Raw genomic sequence first — 20,235 nt, 5'->3', positions numbered from 1 at the left:
AGTGCCCTGGCCCTCATGATAGGATCCCTTGTGTCCCTTGTGAGCAGATTTGTGCTCATAGAATTTTCCGCTTCCGTATCCCGGCTTGTGTCCTTCACCACCCTGCAAAGAAAGATTTTCATATATATTGCAAATTATTGCATCCAAATTATCATGTACACATTGTAGTCTTTGTGATCACTGCCATGTAACAGTCAAATGAGAAATTTAGAGGTGTTGGAATAAAATAATCTTCTAGGTGATAAACAAGGTTGAAGGAAAATGTCAGGAAATTATCTGAACATACTCAAATCTGAGGGAAGCACCTATCTGTAAAAGAGGAATTAATTATCAAAAAATAGATGCTCAAAAGGTTAACCTGTATGACAAAACTTCAAATGTTTCCATTTCATGAGTTCTAAGATGTCAAACACGTCAACTAATTTGTGTTCTTGTGATAGTGAAAGAAATGTTTTTAATGGCTTTTGAAGGCTCTAATATTTTGTCTTAAAATGCAAGTAATTTACAGGTCCAGCTCATATAAAATCAAACCTGTGGTAGAAAAGTAGAATTTCATTAGTTGTGAGATAACCATGGGAAGAACTTGTCTAATAACTGTTTAGGCAGACCATTTCTTACTAAAAGGGGTTGCAAGTAAAGGTGGGACAAAATACTTGAATTAGTGACAGTGTTAGTTTTGCAGACTTTACTGTATAAAAGCAGTTGGAACTGTGGAATAAGCATCCATCTCATCCCAGCCCTCCCTCCCATTTTTTGTCCTTCCCAGGAAAAGAAATATGCAGCAGCTGAGTCTTCCAAGAGTCTTTAAGAGAAGAGAGCTTTGCCATGCAGTGGATTTTGCTCTCTTCATGCTAAAGCAAAAGAAATTATAGCTGCAAGGCTGTCAAGTTGCTGTATAAGAGCAAGCAACAAAATTACCATCTTAAAGTGCTGTGGGAGGAGGGAGGAAAGTGCAACAGGAAAAGCAAAATAGCAAAATTGAGACAAAACAAAATTATCACGTTGCTGCAGCAGCTTGAGGCAATGGAGCAAGGTATGCTTTGGCCTGGTAAATAAAATGGCTGTTATTGAAAGCCCATTCATCACCTACCCAGCTAAATCTGGTGAGGGATAATCCTCTTCCCTGTACATGCAAGAAATAGAAACAATGACATGATGGTCACTAGGCAATAACATCTGGGTGTACCATACACAGAAGAAGATGAAAATGCAGTAAAAATAATGAAATACTGGCCAGATAATGAGGCAGGAGTTGAAAAAAATACAATCTGTGTACAGTTACTTCATGAAACAAAAAAGGCAAAATTCTTTATTACAATTACAAGAACTGACTTCACTAGCCATGGTTTGTCAGTATTACATACTTTAGAAGCCAGCTGAGCTTAGTAACTATAAGGACAGTTCCTGGTGGGCAAGGCTGGTTTGAAAGCATCACCTATTATTAGTTCATTACATAAAGCAAACACAACAGAAATTGAATGTAAAAATCCCCACGAGGGGCTTCAGTTTGTTGCATGTCATGCAGGAAATAAGGATGTGCATGAGTAAGAGAACCATGGCTTTGCTGTCTTAGTCCCTTGCTTTAAATATTCCCAGTCATAATTTCAGATTTCTACTTAACACCATGAAAGAAAATTGATCAGGCTAGCAGCTGAATTGGTATAAATTAGCCCACAGAAAATCTTGGATGTTGCGTGAGCCCCTGGAAATGCTTACCTTTGCTTGCATTGGGGGAGGTGTACGGGGTGAGACCTAAAAAACAACACAAAAAAGTTGTAAAAAAAAAAAAAAAAGGCAACAATAAATGTAGGGAATTGTCAAGCCTTTTGCATATAGTCTATGAGTTAGTAGGCCTTTATGCATCAGTTAATTTTTAATTTCATCCTTCTCTTTATTGCCATGTGAATATTTCAGAATGCCCATGGTCAAAAGATAGTTTTAAAATGAATCGTAGTATGGGTAATTTTCCCATCATAAAAATGTTCTCATTACTGATGGATTTTTTTTTTAAAAAAAAAGCTTTTAGGTCTTACACCTCGATCCAATAATGCCCATGTTCTTCTCCAAGCAGATAGCACATTACTTTCACTTTTTTTGGATATCAACATTGTGAAAATTGTTTTGTGATTATTTGTGGTTATTATGAGAGACTCTGGTACTTCAAATACTTCTCTCCTTGTTAAGGCTACTGTTATGTTTTGGAGGTTCTTTATTTGGTATTTGGGCATCAAAATACTGAGATTTCTCTTTCAGAGGGAAAAAAAAAACCAACAAACAAAAACTGAAAAATAAATTTGGTAGGAGTACCTGTACAGATCAAATCAGAAGTATGGCAAATGCAGTCTGTAGAGTTATTCCTTCTGGATAGTCACTGTGCAGTGTTTTAAATAAAGTACTACATTTCGTTATGTATTTACATGATACTCAAGAATTTCATATTGAAGGAAATTCCATCTTTCCTGGATGTTTTCTGTGAAAACTCTTTATTGGTGTAAAAGCAACCAATTTCAGAGCTTGAACAAAATTGTTATCTTAAATGAAATAATCAGGAAAAAATGTTAGCTGTTTTACTTATGGTTTCAAATGATATCCAAAAATATTAGCTGTTTCATATTTGGGAGTATACTTAGCATGTCCATTATGTATGTGTCCATATGTCCACTATGTAAGTAATTGCACTGAGAAGCTCCTCTGCTGTCTTAGGCTTTGCCTAGAACACACTGGGGTTCTGTCTGGTTTTAAAGAGAAGACGTGCCTCAGTACAGACAATGCTGATGACACAAGGACAAAACCTGTAAATGGTGAAGCTGTAGAATTGTCACAGTGGTTGTTGAAATTTGACTGTGCTAACGGAGGGTTCACCCTCTTCTTTGTAGCATTTCAGTATTGTTTCTGTTTCCAGGAAAAAATTATTTGTATCGAATGGCGTGAGGAGCTCAAAGGCGCGTAGAATTCATGAGGCTCAACCTGATGGCTAATGGTTGGGAGTGTGTGCTCACTGATGGATCCTAAAGAAAATATCTCATTGTAGTACATAACAAGGAGAGGAAACTTACAATGTTCTTGAAGAAGTGGACTACGGGGTTGTCATCACCAGGCCGGCCATGCTGAGATCTCTGGGGGATGGACCCTACGTGGTGGCTGACCCTGGCTGCATGTATATCCTGAAAAGCAGAATAGGCATATGGCCAAGTCAGCTGGGAAGGAAAGGTAACTGGCAACTGTATGAAGGGAAAAGTCATTCTCACCAGGAATGAAAACAAGAGAAAAATGTGTCAGAAATCTACAGAGACTGCAATCTGAAGTTGTCACTGCTGTGGGGGAACAATTTTTTAGTACAATAGCAAATATGCAGTTACGTACATGGACATATATTGTGCATATATATATATATATATATGTGGGTGTACATGTTTTTAACATTACAGCCCAGTGTGGAATTAAACCTGATACTGGAAAGTTCTGGTAACAGAAGCCTTAGAATTTTCTTTCTTTCATAAAGTAGCATCATAGAATGTAATTTTATGAATGAAACCTGAAATGGAGAAGAACTTAAAATTTTGTTGGGTCATTCTCTGTGTGAAAGCAGGAACGGATTGTGTGTAATTTTCTCAGTTCTCAAAGAGTACATAACACTGATGAACTGCAAATGCAACTTTTTTTAGAATGAGGGAATCAAGTGAGACTGATATTGTCCATTTTTAGTGATGCTTCCTGAAGAAGCAAGAAAGAAGTCCAGGTAAAACAAATAGCAAAAGCAACACATGGTGAAGAGTAAGTACCCTGACTGGTACTTAGAGTGTGATACATCTGTTGCTGTGACAATAGTGTTGAAATTTTGGTGTAGTTACTGCTATCTGGATGCAGAGTGACAAAGTTTAAAAGTGCCACATACGACTGACCCAAGTTACAGACATTTGCCCATCATTGCACACATAGAGAGGCACAAGGCTTCATGCTCAATGCAACAGATATTAAGTATGTTCAATGGGGAACAGAGCAGGTAGGAGAGAATTAAAAGAACAGTGCGACAATGGTTCTTTTAGTGTAATGAATCCCCTGAGAATACAGTGATGTTCTGACCATTGTGTGGATACTGGAAATTTTCATTGGCCTCTAAAGATGATGTGGAAATTCATAGTGAGACAGTAGCTCACATAAGCACTTTCCTTGCAGTGCAAACTGAAGGCACATTTGGCTATAGAACAAATACACTTGGCTTTCATCACATACAGAAAACCATTGATAAGCTTGCCAGGGAAGAAGCTTAGTCTGATCGTTTGGGCAGGACTCCTGAGTGCTTTGGTGACTTTTGAGAAATAAGTTAACATCGACAGCATAGAGTGAAATCTTATGACATCAGTAGCTTTCAGAATGACCCTGACTGCCTTGAGCTACTACTGAAAATAGCTGTGCCAAGATTTAAATGTTCTAAGACTGTTGAACAAAAGTTCCCTTTAAACCTTCTAGCAGTCCTGCTCAAAGCTGCTACATCAAAGTTTTCTTTTTCGGTGAGTGGAGTCAGATCTTTTGGTCTTACATAATGGAATGGATTTACATTTATGTTGGATCATCCGAAATGAGAGTCAGAAGTACCCATCTTCATGAGTGGCCTTTTAAGTTACCTAATCCTGAGGAGAAATAAAATTCAGATCTATTGTTTAGAAGATTAATTTCCTTAGGAAACAAATAAGCCAATGCAGAGAAGTTCAGTTGGTATTGATCAGCATCATTTTTTTGCATGCTGATGATATATAGAGATTTACTCTTTAAAGAACAGGAATTCCTGAATTCTACTGGGTGTGTGAAATTTCCATAGTGTCACTCAGTCCTGCTTATACTTCTGCAGCAGTTTCTACTTTGCCACTAGTTCCAGTGCTGCCAAAATATCCTCTGCTGCTGTGATTAGGAAGAGGAACCAGTAAGGTACCAAGAGGGGTTTAGAACAAGTTACTTCAGGCATGTGTTCTCTTTTTAATCTGTGTTCAAATAAAGCATTGCTTGACCTCTGAAACCAGCCGACTGCCTTGTATTTAGGATAAATACCATGATAAATACCGTGGTGTTGCAGATCTGAATGTCTGTTATTAGCAGCAGAAACTGATCATCATCCAGCTGCATAGCAATATGTGAAGCAGAAAACTTCTAAATCAGATTTGATTGAACGTAGCCTGCAACTGCAGTGGGCTATGGCTTGCCACCAGGCACAGAGAAAAGCTGGGATGATAGCTTTTACAGTGTAAGTGAGGCTGAGTTTCCTGAATTTAGCATTCTGATCAATTATTAGGTGCTAATAATTTGGCTTATTGAAAAGTTTATTGTGCAGTAAAGACAAAGATTCTCCTGTCTGTGTTGCCAAAGTCAGCCTAGTCTTTGGCTGAGTCCCCGTCTAAAGTGTGTGAGGTAGTAGCAAGTCTGAAGCCATTTTAAATGATGGTTCTGTATGAGTTTAATACAGTGTGTTTCCTGGTGTTACAAAGTGCTTTCCTTTCATATTACCATCAGCAAACTTCATCTGTGGTCAGAATCTTTAATATTATTCTCAATTTGTGGCAGGTAATCACATATTTCCCTTCAATTTATTGTCGGAATTACTTTTTCAGCTGTAGTTTGTTCTTTCAATTTTTGGACTACTAGGAGCCGGGAGCAAAAATCCACTTTTTTTTTCTGAGATTGCTTATATTCATCACTTCTGAAAATTATTTCTCTCAGAAGAGTAATAACTGATATCTATAGGTGTTGAAAGTTAAATTTGAATGAGTTCAGTCAATTTGTTGCTGAATGAAAGAGAAAACAAATCTGATTTATCCTGCTAGGATGGGCTACTCGGGTGGTGTTTCATAATTGGACTTTTTTGAACGAGTTCATCTAGTAGTCATTGCTTGCTTCACTCAGAAGACCACCATTTACCTCGAAATGTGCTTTAAGCGCTTGGCCTTGAATAGTATGCTTCAGCCTTCCAGTACCTGAAGGGGGCCTACAAGGAAGCTGGGGAAGGACTTCTCATAAGGGCAGTTAGTGACAAAAAAAGGGGAAATGGGTTTAAGCTGAAAGAGGGCAGGTTTAGATTAGATATTAGGAAGAAATTCTTCACTGTGAGGGTGGTCAGACACTGGAACAGGTTGCCCAAGGAGGTTGTGGATGCCCCCTCCCTGGAAGGGTTCAAGGCCAGGCTGGATGAGGCTTTGAGCAACCTGGTCTAGTGGAAGGTGTCCCTGCTGATGGCAGGGGGGGTGGAACTAGATGATCTTGAAGGTCCCTTCCAACCTAAACCATTCTATGATTCTATGATAAAACCTAGAAGAATACAGCAGAGCAAACATGTTTTAGGAAGGGGTGACATTTACTTGTTGTTTCTTTGTGTTGCTGGTCTCTATGGCCCAGCAGCTGCAGTGAGCTCTCCCCTCACCTTCTGCAACATTGGCATTAATTTCAGTCTTAAGAGCTTTGCCAGTAAAAAAACGACCTTGGCTCCCATATCTGTATATAATGAAATGTAGTTGCAAAGTACAATCCTGAATTCAGAGCCCTAGGGTACTGTTTGTGAAATTTAAAATAGAGGTGCCTCTGTTTGTAACCTAAAAAAAAAAAGAAAACAACAAAAAAACTCCAAAAACAAACCAACAAAAAAACCCCCAAAACCAGAGCAAAACAATTCTAGAGTAACTGAACAGTTTGTGGTCATAAGCAGTCTTTCTTTCAACTTTGTTTGACCTTAATAAAGGATCTTCACTAAGTCAACTCTGCTGTACATTCAAAAAAATCAAAAAGGAGAGATCCCCTAAACTGAATAATCTTAATTATTAGAAAATGTTTGCCAATACTGGAAATTTAAGCAGTATCTGGGAGATCTGATGACACAGATGCAGTTTGTAACTTCACTGTGAATTTAATAGTTTTAAAGATTAATAATGTAAATAAGAACACTCTTAAAAATGTCTGTAAAATACCCACAGTTACCCTGTAATGGAGAGGGATTCAATGTTGGAAAGCTTTGCAGCTCTTTCTGGTGATGCACAGGAAAATTGCATTATTTTACTGTGCCACCTACCTTGTGTATGTTGGCCACTAAGACAAAAGGAAAAAAAAAAAAATTAAAAATCCAGATTTGTGATCATCTGTGCATCTGACTTGAGATGTGGTAGGGTTAGGGGGATTAAATTCATTTTCATATGAACACAATTGCAGTTATGTGTTCTACGTGTCCTACTTGACTTTGTTTTCAGATTTGATGTGTAAGTATAAAAAATGTGATTATTAGTAGCAGACATTTTTTAGTGCTATTAAGAGATTGAATTAAATAAATACACACCTGACTGCTTGGTGTAAACATGGTATGTCAGACCTTGCAACTCGTACTCATGAAGGGGCACTTTTAAATGCATATTGTAAGCTTTCTCTGAGAGCTCTCATCCTCCACAAGAGGATTGCTTATAACTGAAGATCGAATATACACACAAATATGAACTCAAAGCTCTAATTCCCAATCAGTAGGTGATACGCATTAGTGACAATAATAAGATATTTTTGGCTTGGAGTACTGAATTTATAGCTTTTTCCAATTCCGTTCAGTATCATTATTATGTAGTTTTGTTGGCTACTTTAGGATGTGAAATGAAGAGCTAAAGAACATTATGTGTTGTTTCTGTAATGGCAGACCCCCACTAAGAAATTTGCAACATACTTCCTTACATATAAAAATTAGCCTTTAAGTGTTAAGTAAGTGATGAATACAGTTCATGCTGGTTTGTGGGAAGAAAAAGATGAAAGAGCAACAGGCAATTTGTAAACCACTCAGCTAATTTTGTGTTAGTCTTTGAAATGGACTCTGAAACCGAGCTTTATAAGGAAAACTCCTATCCAGGTTTGAATTTCTGTAGTTAGTACCATTTCAAGGCGATATTCCGAACAGAAATTCAGATGTAGCCTTTTGGTGAATATGTACACTGTTTGGTTTTTTTTAAACAAGAGGAAATTTATTATATACAGTTTGACTAGAGCAATCATGAGCAATCTGACAGGTACTTGCATATGGAAGTTGCTTCATTTCGGGATTTGGAGGTGCTTTGTAATGTGGGGCTTTGTGTTCCTGGGCGTAGCTGAGACTGCGTTAGAGCCTTCCAGTGCTGTTACCCAGCATCTCGTCAGGCAGCAATAGAATATCCAGCACATGTGTAACATGAGGATGGATTTCTCCGTGCTTATTCTAGTAGTAATACACCTACTGTAAACATGCACTCCTAACCCAGAGCTATGTTATTCTCATGTCGTTGCTTCCATTTTCATTCATGTACAACCCAAGTACCAATTTGCTCTTTGTGATTCTGTTTGTTCTAGGCTGTTCACAAGTTACTGATCTGTTACAAAAAGCGATGGGAATGTTGATATTTTCCCCACATGCTGGTCTGATGGTGACAATATATTTAATTAGCTAATTCAGCAAGCTCTTCTGATCACTTTAGAAAGGACACATCCTTGTAATGGTGCTGTTAATTTTTACTGATGTGGAAATTAAGACAGAAATTAAATTACTTGTTCAAAGTTACAGAGGAGAATTGGTAGGAAGAGAGATGTAGAGTCCAGGAGATTCTGCCTTCCAGTGTTGTGCTGAGATCATTAATATAATCTTTGTCTAGAAACAGGTGATGAACAGAAAGAGGAAGAATTCTTAGCAGAAAGATGGGAATAAAAACCATGGGAGGAAAGACTAGAGATGACTGAAAAATAAGAAACCCAAGCAAGATGAGAAGGACAGCATTAAGAAGTAAACAATGGAGAACATTGACCATTAAGAGAAGTAAGTAAGTGCTAACTGATAATCAGGAACCACATTTCTCCATAACCCTCTTACCCCTTAGTACCTTGATGATTAGGGTTCACAAATTAGAAGGTGAGAGGAAAGAACTGCTGGGGAAGAAAGAAGAATCTGGACAGTTGTTCAGGATAGTAGTTCTGTGTGATGATGGGTCCCGAGTGAATGACCAGTGCCATCATACCTTCTGTGTTTTTCTCCATGTCCAATTTATTCAGTTGTTGTGACACTTGACAAATAGTTTCAGGGAAAAAAACCTAATGCTTTAATTTACCTTTGCTTTTCTGGAGCATTTTTCTGCCTAGTATTAATCATTTTTTTCAAATATTCTTCATTACAGAGGTTCTTTATCTGCTTGGACATAGTCTCTGGTGCATATTCAGTATTGTCCTCTTGTGCTGTTTTATCAAGTTGGTATCAATGGCATAGATTAAACCTTGTTGAAATGACCCACCACAGAAACCCAGTGCAAGGCTTTGGGTTTTTTTGTTTAGTTTTGTTTTGTTTGAGAATGATCACTCCATCAAAAAAGAGATTTTGGATAGTAGGTATTCTCAGGGTAGTTTCCAGGGTAGCTTCTGCTACCAACAAACTTCACAGCCTTAAGGACTTAACTGTACATGGCCACGATATGAAAGGCGTCATAGATCACTATTCACAATGATAAATTCCTACTGATAGACTACGTGTTTGTGGAGATGCACCTGTTGGTGCTGCTACAGCAGAAGAACCTAACACCGTGGGCATGGCTATTAGTAAGAAGGCAGAAATTTGTAAAGATTTTTAAAAGGCCCATTGCCTCGTATTTTATATAGTTAAGAAGCTCATACAGTAAACAAGATGATAATTATTTGGAAAACAAAACTATAAATACCAGGTGTACACTTTGCTTTACAGCTGCTGACCAGAAATAGAGGTCAAAATGGTTACTACAGCCTTCACTTCTTGAAATACATGATTCATCTCACAAGTTACACACACTCACCCACCCACAAACTATTTTATCAGTTCTCGTTTTTTTAAGGGACTGGCCCAATTTTCTTTCTTTTCTGCCTTTAAAAGGTAATAAAATTACCAGCTACTCTTGTACAGGTTGTTAAAAAGTACGATTGCCTACATCAACATAATTTATGGGGAGAGTACAATAGTAAGGAGAGTTTACTATTATGAAATAATTAGGCATGGCACGGTTAATAGCTTATTTCTTTGAAACAAATGCTGTCACTCAGAGGTAAAATTTCCAATACTGTAGTCAGTATAAAATGAGGGGGGAGATGGGCCACCCAAAAACCTGAGGCTTGTATAGCTTCCAAGGCATGTTAATTGTGTGATATATCAGAAATGAAAAAGTGGATGCATCATAAGCAAAAGGTGAAACAGAGCTAAGGCTCACCTGGGGTCTGCAGCAGTAAGTCAGTATGTATGTTTTACAAATGTTTTTAAATTGCTTTGTAAGAAATTCAGTAAAAGCACCTGAAAATGTCAGTGGAGGATTTTTTTGTGTAGGTCAGAAATGAAACCACATAACTTTAGAGTTAAATGCGTAACTGAACACATCTAACTAACTGGAGACCAATTCAGGAACCAGATGAGGTATTTTGCAACAGCACACAGAATGACAACTGGCAGTTGTTGCTAATGGTTTGCGATGATGGAGATACACAACAAGGTCAGGAAAAAAAAATACTAACTTCTGTCTCAATTTTCTGTTGGGCAGTGTTCACCATTGTGCAGTCTCAAAACAGCTGAAGAACAAAGTCAATAATTTTGGCATTTTAGGATGAAAAGTGCTAAGGATAAGGCAGTTCTTTTTTGTAAGGAATTAACATATGTGATAGAAAAAAAAAACCCAACATAACAGATTTTAATATAAAACAATTTCTTATTTATAAACTTGGTTCATCTGCAAAGAAATGAACACAGTGAGAAAAAAAATGTTTAGAGAAAATCCTCATGATAAATCTTGGATACATCCATTTGACCTCCTGTATGTGAGTTTTGGGGTTCCTGCCTGCCCCTCCCACTTGTTTAAATTGCAACCCCCTGCCCTGGGTATAGCATAGTAAAATTAAATCCAGCCCTTACTCTCCACTGGGCTGGGGTACTGTGCTGTTGAAAAACAGAGGAATTGCTGCAGAACAGCCAAGGCCAGTTCCCACCAAAAGACCCCAAAGCTGCCATCGCTGCCTTTCCCATGGCCACGGCTTTGCGCTGCCGTTACACTGAGGGCCAAGCAATGCCTGTCAGCCAGGCTGTAACTCCCTCAAACACTCGAAAGAATCCTTGGAGCTCTTCTTCAGAACACCCCATGAGCTCTCTCTTAAACAGATTATTATTGTATCATACTGGTGGGCAGAAGAATCTAGAGACAGTCTAGCAAAGACTGAACTGGAGGATAATGTTAGAAGCTTAATGAAAAGGGGAAATCTTTTGCTGTAGACTGATTAGAAATGGTGATCTTTAAAATGCTTCAGTTGATTAATTAATATTTTAGCCTGAACATGTTACTAAATGCATGATTTCTGAAATTAAGAGGCAAAAAACCCCACCATATAAAAGCTAGTAAAAGCAGTGAAGCACATAGGCTTTTCCCCTCCACCTGGTCATGATTTTCTCTTCAAATTCTAACACAACTCAGTGAGCCCCAACTACTTTGTCCCACCTCTGAATAAACCTTGCCCTGCACCCTCAGTTAGTTTGGGCACAGAGCGTCACTAATGCTTTACCAAAAGCTACTGTTTGCTCTTCTAGGCAGCCCTCAGATGGCATTCAACTTAGTCTGACTTACAAATTCCTCTTACAGTTTGTAGTAATTGCTTCAGTCAGTAATTTCCTTAAAAATGCAAGAGATAATTAGTTGCAGTGTATTAAATAATATGTTAATTATTAAGCATGTATAACATATGTGTGTTAAACGACCATGTCAGAATCAGTCCTGGGTCACGCTGGCTCCTAAGCCTTTCACTGATCACCTGTTGATACAGCCTTGTTTTGTACAGGTTACTGTTTCACAAAGCAGACACGTCCAAAGCACCCCGAGGCCTTACATACAAGGGAAATGAGCTTTACTCAAACTGGGAGGTCTGACACACAAATTCAGTTTTACGACATTCATCATTCGTTACGACTTGCTACGAACAAGAGAGGCCAGATCCAGTTCTCATTACCACAAAGTGAGAACACAGGATTTAGCAGCTCCAGTCCCTTCCTTACAGAAGGCAAGCTTTATTCATTTCTGTCCAATACAGTTTTAACTGAATTTTGTAGCAGGACATACAGCCTCTGCTAATGATCTGAAACCCCATCACATACCATCAAGTAGTTTGTTGCAACTTCTGTTAATGGATTAAAGTTTTTAAAACAAATTAAATCATTAGTACACCAGTTTTGTCATGTAAACAGTTTAATGAATACATAAAGCACATAGAAAGCAAAAGATTAAAACAAAATCATTGTTACAACCACCATGAACTATATAAAATAATTTTTTACAAGCATATTGCTTGCACAGCAGGTTTTACAAAGCAGCTTATCACGAGCAATACCACTCCCTGAAAACTAAAGATTTGGAAATAAAAATCACAGTAAGTATTTATATAAATCACATCGTATACTGATCAGACTAGCATTGATTGAACTACTTTTCAAAGTCTTCATGCTGCTGTAGTATACATTAAAGCTCACACAAGAAATGGGAATAGAGCTCAAGTGCAAAAAGAAAAAAAGATGCCCGTGTGTTCTGAGGAGTACACCCATCCCTGGCACTGTTTACATCTGTGGTGCCTCAACTTCTTGCCTGTGCGTGTTTATCGCAGCCCATTTTGTAGATCCCATTTAGAGCAACTGCTTAACGCTGAGGTGGGTTTGGAACGGCTCTTTCAGAAATGCTGACCCTAAACCCCGGTTCTGCTCAACTTGAGAAGAACCCCAGCCCTGTACTCCTCACACCTCCTGTCTGTCTGGAGGAAGGGGGAGCCCTGTGTCCACCTTCCATATTCCTTGCAGTCAAACACAGATATATTGGGAAAGAAATACAGCAGCAAGGCTTCATACAGGCAACAGGAGAACCTTATAAGACTGCATACAAAACTGAAGCAAAATGTAATAGAAAAATGGATTTACTCTTTCACTAAGTCTGGCCTCAGCTTATTATTTACTGTCACTCACACTATTGTGGTTTGGTGCATGTGTGTCACAAATGTAGTTTAAAGTTTAGTATGTTAATACATAATGTTAAACCAGGACAGAAAAGTTCTTGTTTCACAATCCAAACTTCAGGAGGGGAAAAAAAAATCATAAACAAAAGAATTACAAAAGCATAAACAACTGCGTAAAAGAAAGGAAATAGCACTCGGTACATATTGAAGTTGAATACAGGCTAATACCTAGGAGGCACAAAAAAGATTTGATCATTTTAACAAACTTGCTTATTTGCTTTACAAACGTTTAGATAAATATTCTGTAAAGATTAGAAAGGAAATAATTTAAAGTTACACAACTGTCTTGCATGCTTTTTAAAATGCCCACACTGCAGTTTCTTTCTGTCACCTTTTAAATTCTTCTTTAATACAATTAAATTTAGGCTGTGCACTACAATAGTTTTGTTTGGAATATTCTACCTTAAAAAAAAATTCTTAAAAGTACAAAATTCAAGCTGTTTTCAATTGAGTTTTGTTATCTGATGGAGGCTGGAGAAACAATGGCAAATGCATTTGCTGCCCCTTAGAGGAGAAGGAGTATTTCTATACATTCCAGTATTTCTATTTTTATTTACTCCCATGGGGCTCCCCTACAGTCTTAATTTAACTTCAGAATTCCAGGGTAAGGGAGAACCTGCTCCACAGGAGAAAAGGAGGCCATGAAACAGTCCCTGCCTTGTTCCTACCCCACCTTTCCATACACAATAGTGAATATTATTCATTAATGTACTTTTCAGCTATGGATGCAAGATCAAAATGCCTCCACAAAGAATTTATAATGTGTTTTTCTTGAATGTCAGCCCTAAATCTGTACAAAGAACAAGTGTTGTCTTTGCATTCCAGTGCTTGCTGGTGTGGGTAGTTGAGATACACGCTCCCACTGGGGCAGGGGCTGGCTGAAAAAGGAAGACAGCAATTCTGCAGCTGCCTTTCTTGCAGTGAAATGCTTCAAAAATTTATCAGAACCAAGTGCAAGCAAATCAACAGTGCAGAACTTTTCCATTTCAAGCCTTTGAAATTCATCCTTTAAGGTGCTTTTCATGGCATCTTATTTACCAAAGACCTCTTTACTTAGTGGAGTCTGGAAAACTGCCAAGGGACTTTCTTCTATTTCAGCTCATCCATGAACACCTTCATCATCTATCAGTACTCTGACACTCCACAAAATTTAGCAAGTGCCAACTGTTTAGGTTTTAAGCACAAATAAGATTATTGGCCATCTAGATTTCCTCTGTATACGCATATATAAATAAATGACACCACAAACCTTCCTTGATACAGGAAACCAAAAGGCATCAATTCAAAGGCTAAAGAAATAATAGTTAAAGCAACTGTCTGTGCCACTTGCTCAATATTTTCTGCACTGAAACCATCCCATGATAGAGCTTCCTGGGACATGTTTTCATGCATCAATATTATCATTATGTGAAATAGTGCTAGAGATGCTTTGGCACTAGAAGTCCTAATGTAACTGACTTTTGCCAAGATAATAAAACTTCTTTGTGTTTCCAGTCCTGCAAGTCAGGACTCTTAACATTATATGTTGTTGGTGTTTAAAAAATAATAATAATAAAAAAAACTTATGCTAGGTAAAAAAATGTTAGAATTGTCCATAATTCTGTACTGTTTTGCAGACATTTGAGTGCTTCAAAATAGCAGTTTACTGAACAGCAACAGAGATAAGACAGACGATATCCTGTCCTCTCATACAGAATTATGTAAAGATTTGCAGAGAATCACAGCGACTGTGTTCACACCACAGGATAAAATACAGAATCTGTACAACTTGCAGCCATTTTTTACTCATCACTACTACAAAGTGAGTTGGCTGGTTTTATTGCTAAGCAAGAACGTACATACCTCTGGATATTCTGTATGCAGAATCTACGTTTTTGGTATGGTTTTCTTGGTGTACAAAGACCTTTTCATACTATTTTTCATGGACTAACACAGCATATGAATAAAACAGCAAGAGTTGAGCTAGCCAACCAGGTTTCAGAAAATAGCAGTGTTATGAACAGTCTCCAATGTTTGCAGTAACAGTAAGATAAGTGGTTTTCTTCATTTTCACAGCAACTGCTTACTGCATGTATGAACATTATATACCTACAGAAACAACTGCATAATTGCTAAATCTTTGTCATGAGCATTACAGACCCCAGTTTGTAAATGTGAGAAACAAAAAGACCAAAATACACAGCTTGCTTAGTACTGGCTGCCACGTGTGAGAAGCTTCTGGTTTTAAGTTTCTAGAGCATTTTTCATCCAGTGGTCTATACATTACAACAACTTTTCAGGGAAGGGCTAGTACACATTGTGCTTCCAAGTACACCAAGAGCCTGCAGCTGTCCTATGATCACAAATCAGCTTTCAACCACAGGGTAGTATGCAACACTATGAGACAGCCAATTTGAGAAAGCTGCACATGTTAACCCACCCCAGCAAGCATCACAGGTTAGAACTGTTCAACAGACAGCAAAGGTTATCGAAAAATTTGGGCCCAGCCAGCATGAGCATTTCTTTTTGTAACACACAACCTGAGCAACTACATCAAACAATACTTTCAGCTAAAACAAAGGTTTTACAGCCCTACAGTAGTTCCATTCAAATGCTTATGTAGAGTGTGAACACACAAACACAAGACTCCACTTCTCATTTACATGGCAAAGGGCAGAGGGAAAATATCTTAAATTCTGCCACTAGAACAATAGTGAACTCATATGCCATCTGTGTAACTTATCAGAGGAGGTGGGTTAATCACAGAATCCTGGAAAAGAAAAGAATTCAAGTAATATCCTTTCATCGATACCTTAGTTTTGAATTCAAAATGAAGAAATGGCTTGTTACACAATTTCTAATATGAAATGCTTGGAATATAAATTTTCACTTCTCACCAGAATAAAGCAGCTGGACTATTTTGTACACCTGGGATTCAGGATAGTATCTGTCAAGCCATCTCCTCAGCCATGCTGTCAACTGACCTTAAAACATGCTGTTGCGCAAGGAGGCTGAGAATCTGGCCACAGTTCTTTTTGTAACACCTATTTCCAAGCCTGACCTTCAGTTACTGCCAAACTATCTAGAGATTGTCTTGCATTTAGTGCTCTCACCCAGCTCCATTTTAACAACACACAAAAGTTGACTAAAGTCTCTCTCAAAGGCACAGCATACAAATACATACAAGGCACCACATTAAATGTTCATAAAAATTCCTCTCAGTAATGTTTCTAGAGCCACCTGGATTTCTAATACTCCTTGTTACTACCCAGAATAGCTCCTCTCGTTTCCCAGATCTATGCTTTTTTTTTGTTGTTTTCAGTTTAAAGCCAAGCATTAAATTACACATCTGCAAGTACCATCTTGCTGGCTAAGTCAACTCTTGCATTAGAGCAGTTACACCTTCCTTTTATTCCCACCCTTCCTGTTTAATTGTACTTTATTTTGCTGTAGCTGTGCAGTTCTCTACTCCTCAGAGCTCACCTTGCCCGAGCCCCGCCGGGGAACGTGTCTTTCACCTCCAAAGAATCTGCCCAGCGAGTCAAGTAGACCCGAGTCTCTGTGCCTTGGAGATCCATGTCTAGCATGGTCTGTAGTGCTTGCAGATGCCATTTTGGATCCGTGCCGGAAAGAGGAGCGTTTTTGTGAAGCCATCAAATCCGAATTCTCTGAAGCTGCTGCACTGTCCTCTTGGATGGTCTGTAGCTCGTCTGACTCTGAAGGCCGATCTTTGAAGGTGTTGTCTTCTCTTCCTGGGGCATCTCGGGAAAAGAGGCGGATCAAGTGGGGGCGACCAGTCGTGTCAGCTGGGTTGGCCTCGGGCCAGGCATTCTTTGGGTCTGCTGTGCCTTTGGAGTCTGTCACCGCTGGGCTCTTCGTGGAGGTCCCATTGTTCTGGTTCACATCTGCCTCTCCTGCAAACAACAAGGATGAGATATGAATACAGGCCTGTGAAAAACAGCCCTGGAACAATGCTGCTTTTTTTCCCTTGCCTTGAGATGCTCATTTCATACAAAACCCGTAATATGTGCAGTTGTAATGAAACTATGTTCTCTACCAGCCTTTAAGAACATTAAGCTATCTTGGAACTGAAACCGGGATGATGTTCTCACACAAAATATGCAGTAGTTCTAGGTATTTTTTTTTTTTTTAATTAAATGTATTTGTAAATAGATCAATAGGTTGTTTGAAGCACAACTGAAACTAACTTTATTTACATGGAAGGCTTACTGATGAGGGGGCTTTCCATGAGCAATCAGAATTCCCGTACTTTCCCTTGACTGCAACTCTAAAATGTGCCATTTTTCTCCAAAACAGAAAAAAATAATTTAAAAAATTAAAGTGACATTGCAGAACTGTGCCTTCTCAAGTGCACATTCCCTCTCCACGATGGCAGAGCTTCTGTTCCTTAAGGTTCTGTCCCCATTTGGAATCCCTCCCTGTAACTGCAATACCGATCAAACAAGTGTAATGAAGGGAGGATTTTTCACTGTTTAAATTGTCCTCACTTCAAAAAGGCAGAAAACACCAAACTGCCATGGCTGTCTGGCCTGCCATGACAGGTTTTCTCAAAGTACGACCCTGGCACTTGGTGTATGACGTCCTAGCGCTGATGCTGAAGGCCTAGAGCAAAACTGTCTGATTGGCATTTAGTGCTTGTGAAAAGTGACAAAAACAATTATCAGAAATTGATGAGCCAAGAAACGTGCCAATACAGACCTCTGTGGTGTGAAATGTCTGCTGCCATGTGCACAGTTGTGTTCTGATGAACGCAGTAAAATATCTGAAAAGAATCAGCTGCAGCACACTTAACCCTCAACCTGTAGTAGCTCCTTCTATCAGTGACAAAAAGATTTATGGAGGTTTCTTTAGTCTATACCATTATTCCTATTGTTCTAAAGGAAACTGTACCCACTGAGGAATATGTTTTATCTCTGAGGAACACCAAAAGAATATCAGTAGGTCACTGCCTGAGAAGCAACCTTCAGAGCAGACACTTCCCACGCACTCTGTGTCAGAAACTTCTGGAGTTAATGGGGCTCAAAAATTCAGAAATACATTACAGTTAGTCATATGTTACCTTTAGGGTCTTCTAATTACCTCATAACATCCCCATTTGATTTGGTCCTTCTTGCCATGGGAGGGCTAGGATCTGCCAAACCCTGTTAGGTTTTCCAAGTGCTCTGGGCTCAAGTACTTTGCTGATTCACCAGAGCAATTTTAGACTGACGCAGCCATTTCATATGATTTCACCCACCCACAGGGCACTAAAGAAACCTCTTCTCAGGGTGAGAATAATTCTGAAGTAATTTTATGGATGACAACACGAGACAGTACTGATGGCGTATGCAAATATATACCAGTACTTAGGTTACAATTTGTTGCAATCAGTCTGATACAGTCTTTCATATAAAAACATAATGTGCAGTTTCGCTCTGCAGTTCTTTTTTTTCTTCTTTGAAAACTACCTCAGAAATGTTGAGGAACTTCAAGAAAATTTTCTTTGGTTAAAACATCTGAAAGTATTTCTTGGGAATACAAGTATTTAACCAATGCTAATCGTCACTGAAGACCTCATCAGTAGGGAAAAAGAAAATATTTGCTGGCAACTTTGGGATTTTTGTTTTCCTGAAAAGATACTTTAAAACTTTTTAGAAACTATTAAAGCCCCCAAATGATTTCCTTAATCGAACAAGAAAGTAACTAACATGGATATATGACACATTCTAAAACTGCAAAACATTTTAAATAGCAACTCTAAGGCTAGATTCCATACCATAATACAAATCCATTCAAGGGCAGAAAAAGAAAAACAAACAAAAGACCTATTGTGTTTAATTTAATGCATTAACAAAACACCAGAGCATCTGCATACTAATATTTTTTACAACAGTTGTTCTTTGTGTCACTGAATACGGGGATTGGTAAGCAACAAAGAAGGGTATTTGTGCCACAAAAGTAGCTTCTCACAACGCATACGCAGTGAGTTATAAAGTATAAATCTTTCTGTATGCTTTATTTCAGTAATTAAAGCACACATTTAAGGTTTCCTCTACATTTTCTGCATGCTTAAGTCTTCTCTAATATTTAAAAATATGTATGAGAGAGAGATATTGTGAATATTTGAGCTAATAAAAAAATCTTCAAGTGCATTTGGAGACACAGTTCTAATAAAGTCTTAAGGATATCCAAAATTAATGGAGCATGTAAACATATGCTTACTTGTTCATTTAGAAACAAATATTTAGATGACTTAAAAACCATTATAAATGCTGTGCATATGGTACTAATATTCTTTTTTTTTGTTTCTCCTTGCAAGATGAAGCTCTTGTTAAACCAGAGTTCCCTTCCTGTACCACATCACTTGTACAAGAGAAAGCTGCCCAGGGAGGAAGAGGTCTTCACGGTTTTTTCTGTTTTGTTTTTTTTTAAACCCTTGTAAAATGGGTCAAAGAATAAGTACAGCAGAATGCATTGCCACAGCATTACCAGAAGGCTATTTAAGCGGTGTGTATCTGTATTTAAGAGAATAAAGTCACTGAAAGCTGCGCAAGTGAGAGCATGAGAAAAGCATATCCTCGCATTAGCCCAAAAGCAGCAGGAGGGAGCCAGATGTCAAGCTGGGATTTGGCACTCCAGGCGTGGCTGAGGACCACTTCGGAAGGAAACGCCACCTTTCCACTTCCCCTCGCTCTGTGCAGCTCTGGAGCCTGCTGCTGGCACAGTTTTCCCTGGGCATGTTGGTCAGAGTGAACAAAGCCATTTGTTCCCTGTATACACAGTGAGTCCCAAAACGAAGGAATATAGATGGACCAAAAATTCTGAACAGTTTGGTAATGAAACAAAATAGAAATTCCAAAGGTGCTTTCAATTAAAAAATCCACCCCCCCCATTGTCTTTAATAGAAGTTAGGCCACATATACGTATTTTCAAAACTGATGTGCCTTAATGCTCAATTTTACATTAATGGTTTATCCCATTTCTTGAGATTCTGAGTTTAAACTTTTACTTAAGCCTGGGACCTCTCAGCCCCGTAGTTCAAACAACAGCTACTGTCAAGACCATGGAAACCTGTTTTATACAAAGTGCAATCTCTGATGGAGAGCCCTTGGATACAAATACCCTTCTCATGGATCACTTGGTAGACCTGCTCTGTAGACCCTCCTTCTGTATATAGAAGTCTGTAGTCTTCTTCCATACAGAGACAACCTGGAAAGAGGTTGTTAA

General features: G+C 38.5%; 1 protein-coding gene across 1 annotated transcript in view; it reads right to left on the bottom strand.

Annotated features, from left to right (window-relative positions):
- MBP (myelin basic protein) overlaps window positions 1-16,922 on the bottom strand; it is a gene marked incomplete at its 5' end in the record, with an annotated part of 21,251 nt that extends 4,329 nt beyond the window's left edge. The window contains 7 exons of the mRNA XM_029085291.1: window positions 2-102; window positions 1,091-1,123; window positions 1,717-1,752; window positions 3,057-3,164; window positions 6,705-6,714; window positions 7,052-7,068; window positions 16,492-16,922. Coding sequence (XP_028941124.1) covers window positions 2-102; window positions 1,091-1,123; window positions 1,717-1,752; window positions 3,057-3,164; window positions 6,705-6,714; window positions 7,052-7,068; window positions 16,492-16,922 — 736 coding nt within the window. The remainder of the gene's footprint in view (window position 1; window positions 103-1,090; window positions 1,124-1,716; window positions 1,753-3,056; window positions 3,165-6,704; window positions 6,715-7,051; window positions 7,069-16,491) is intronic.
- Between the last annotated feature and the right edge of the window lie 3,313 nt (window positions 16,923-20,235).

The sequence above is a fragment of the Antrostomus carolinensis genome, unplaced genomic scaffold (assembly GCF_000700745.2).
Source record: "Antrostomus carolinensis isolate BGI_N321 unplaced genomic scaffold, ASM70074v2 scaffold10086, whole genome shotgun sequence".
NCBI lineage: Eukaryota > Metazoa > Chordata > Aves > Caprimulgiformes > Caprimulgidae > Antrostomus > Antrostomus carolinensis.
Note: the sequence above shows the minus strand (reverse complement) of the source record. Positions and strands in the feature narration are given on the sequence as shown.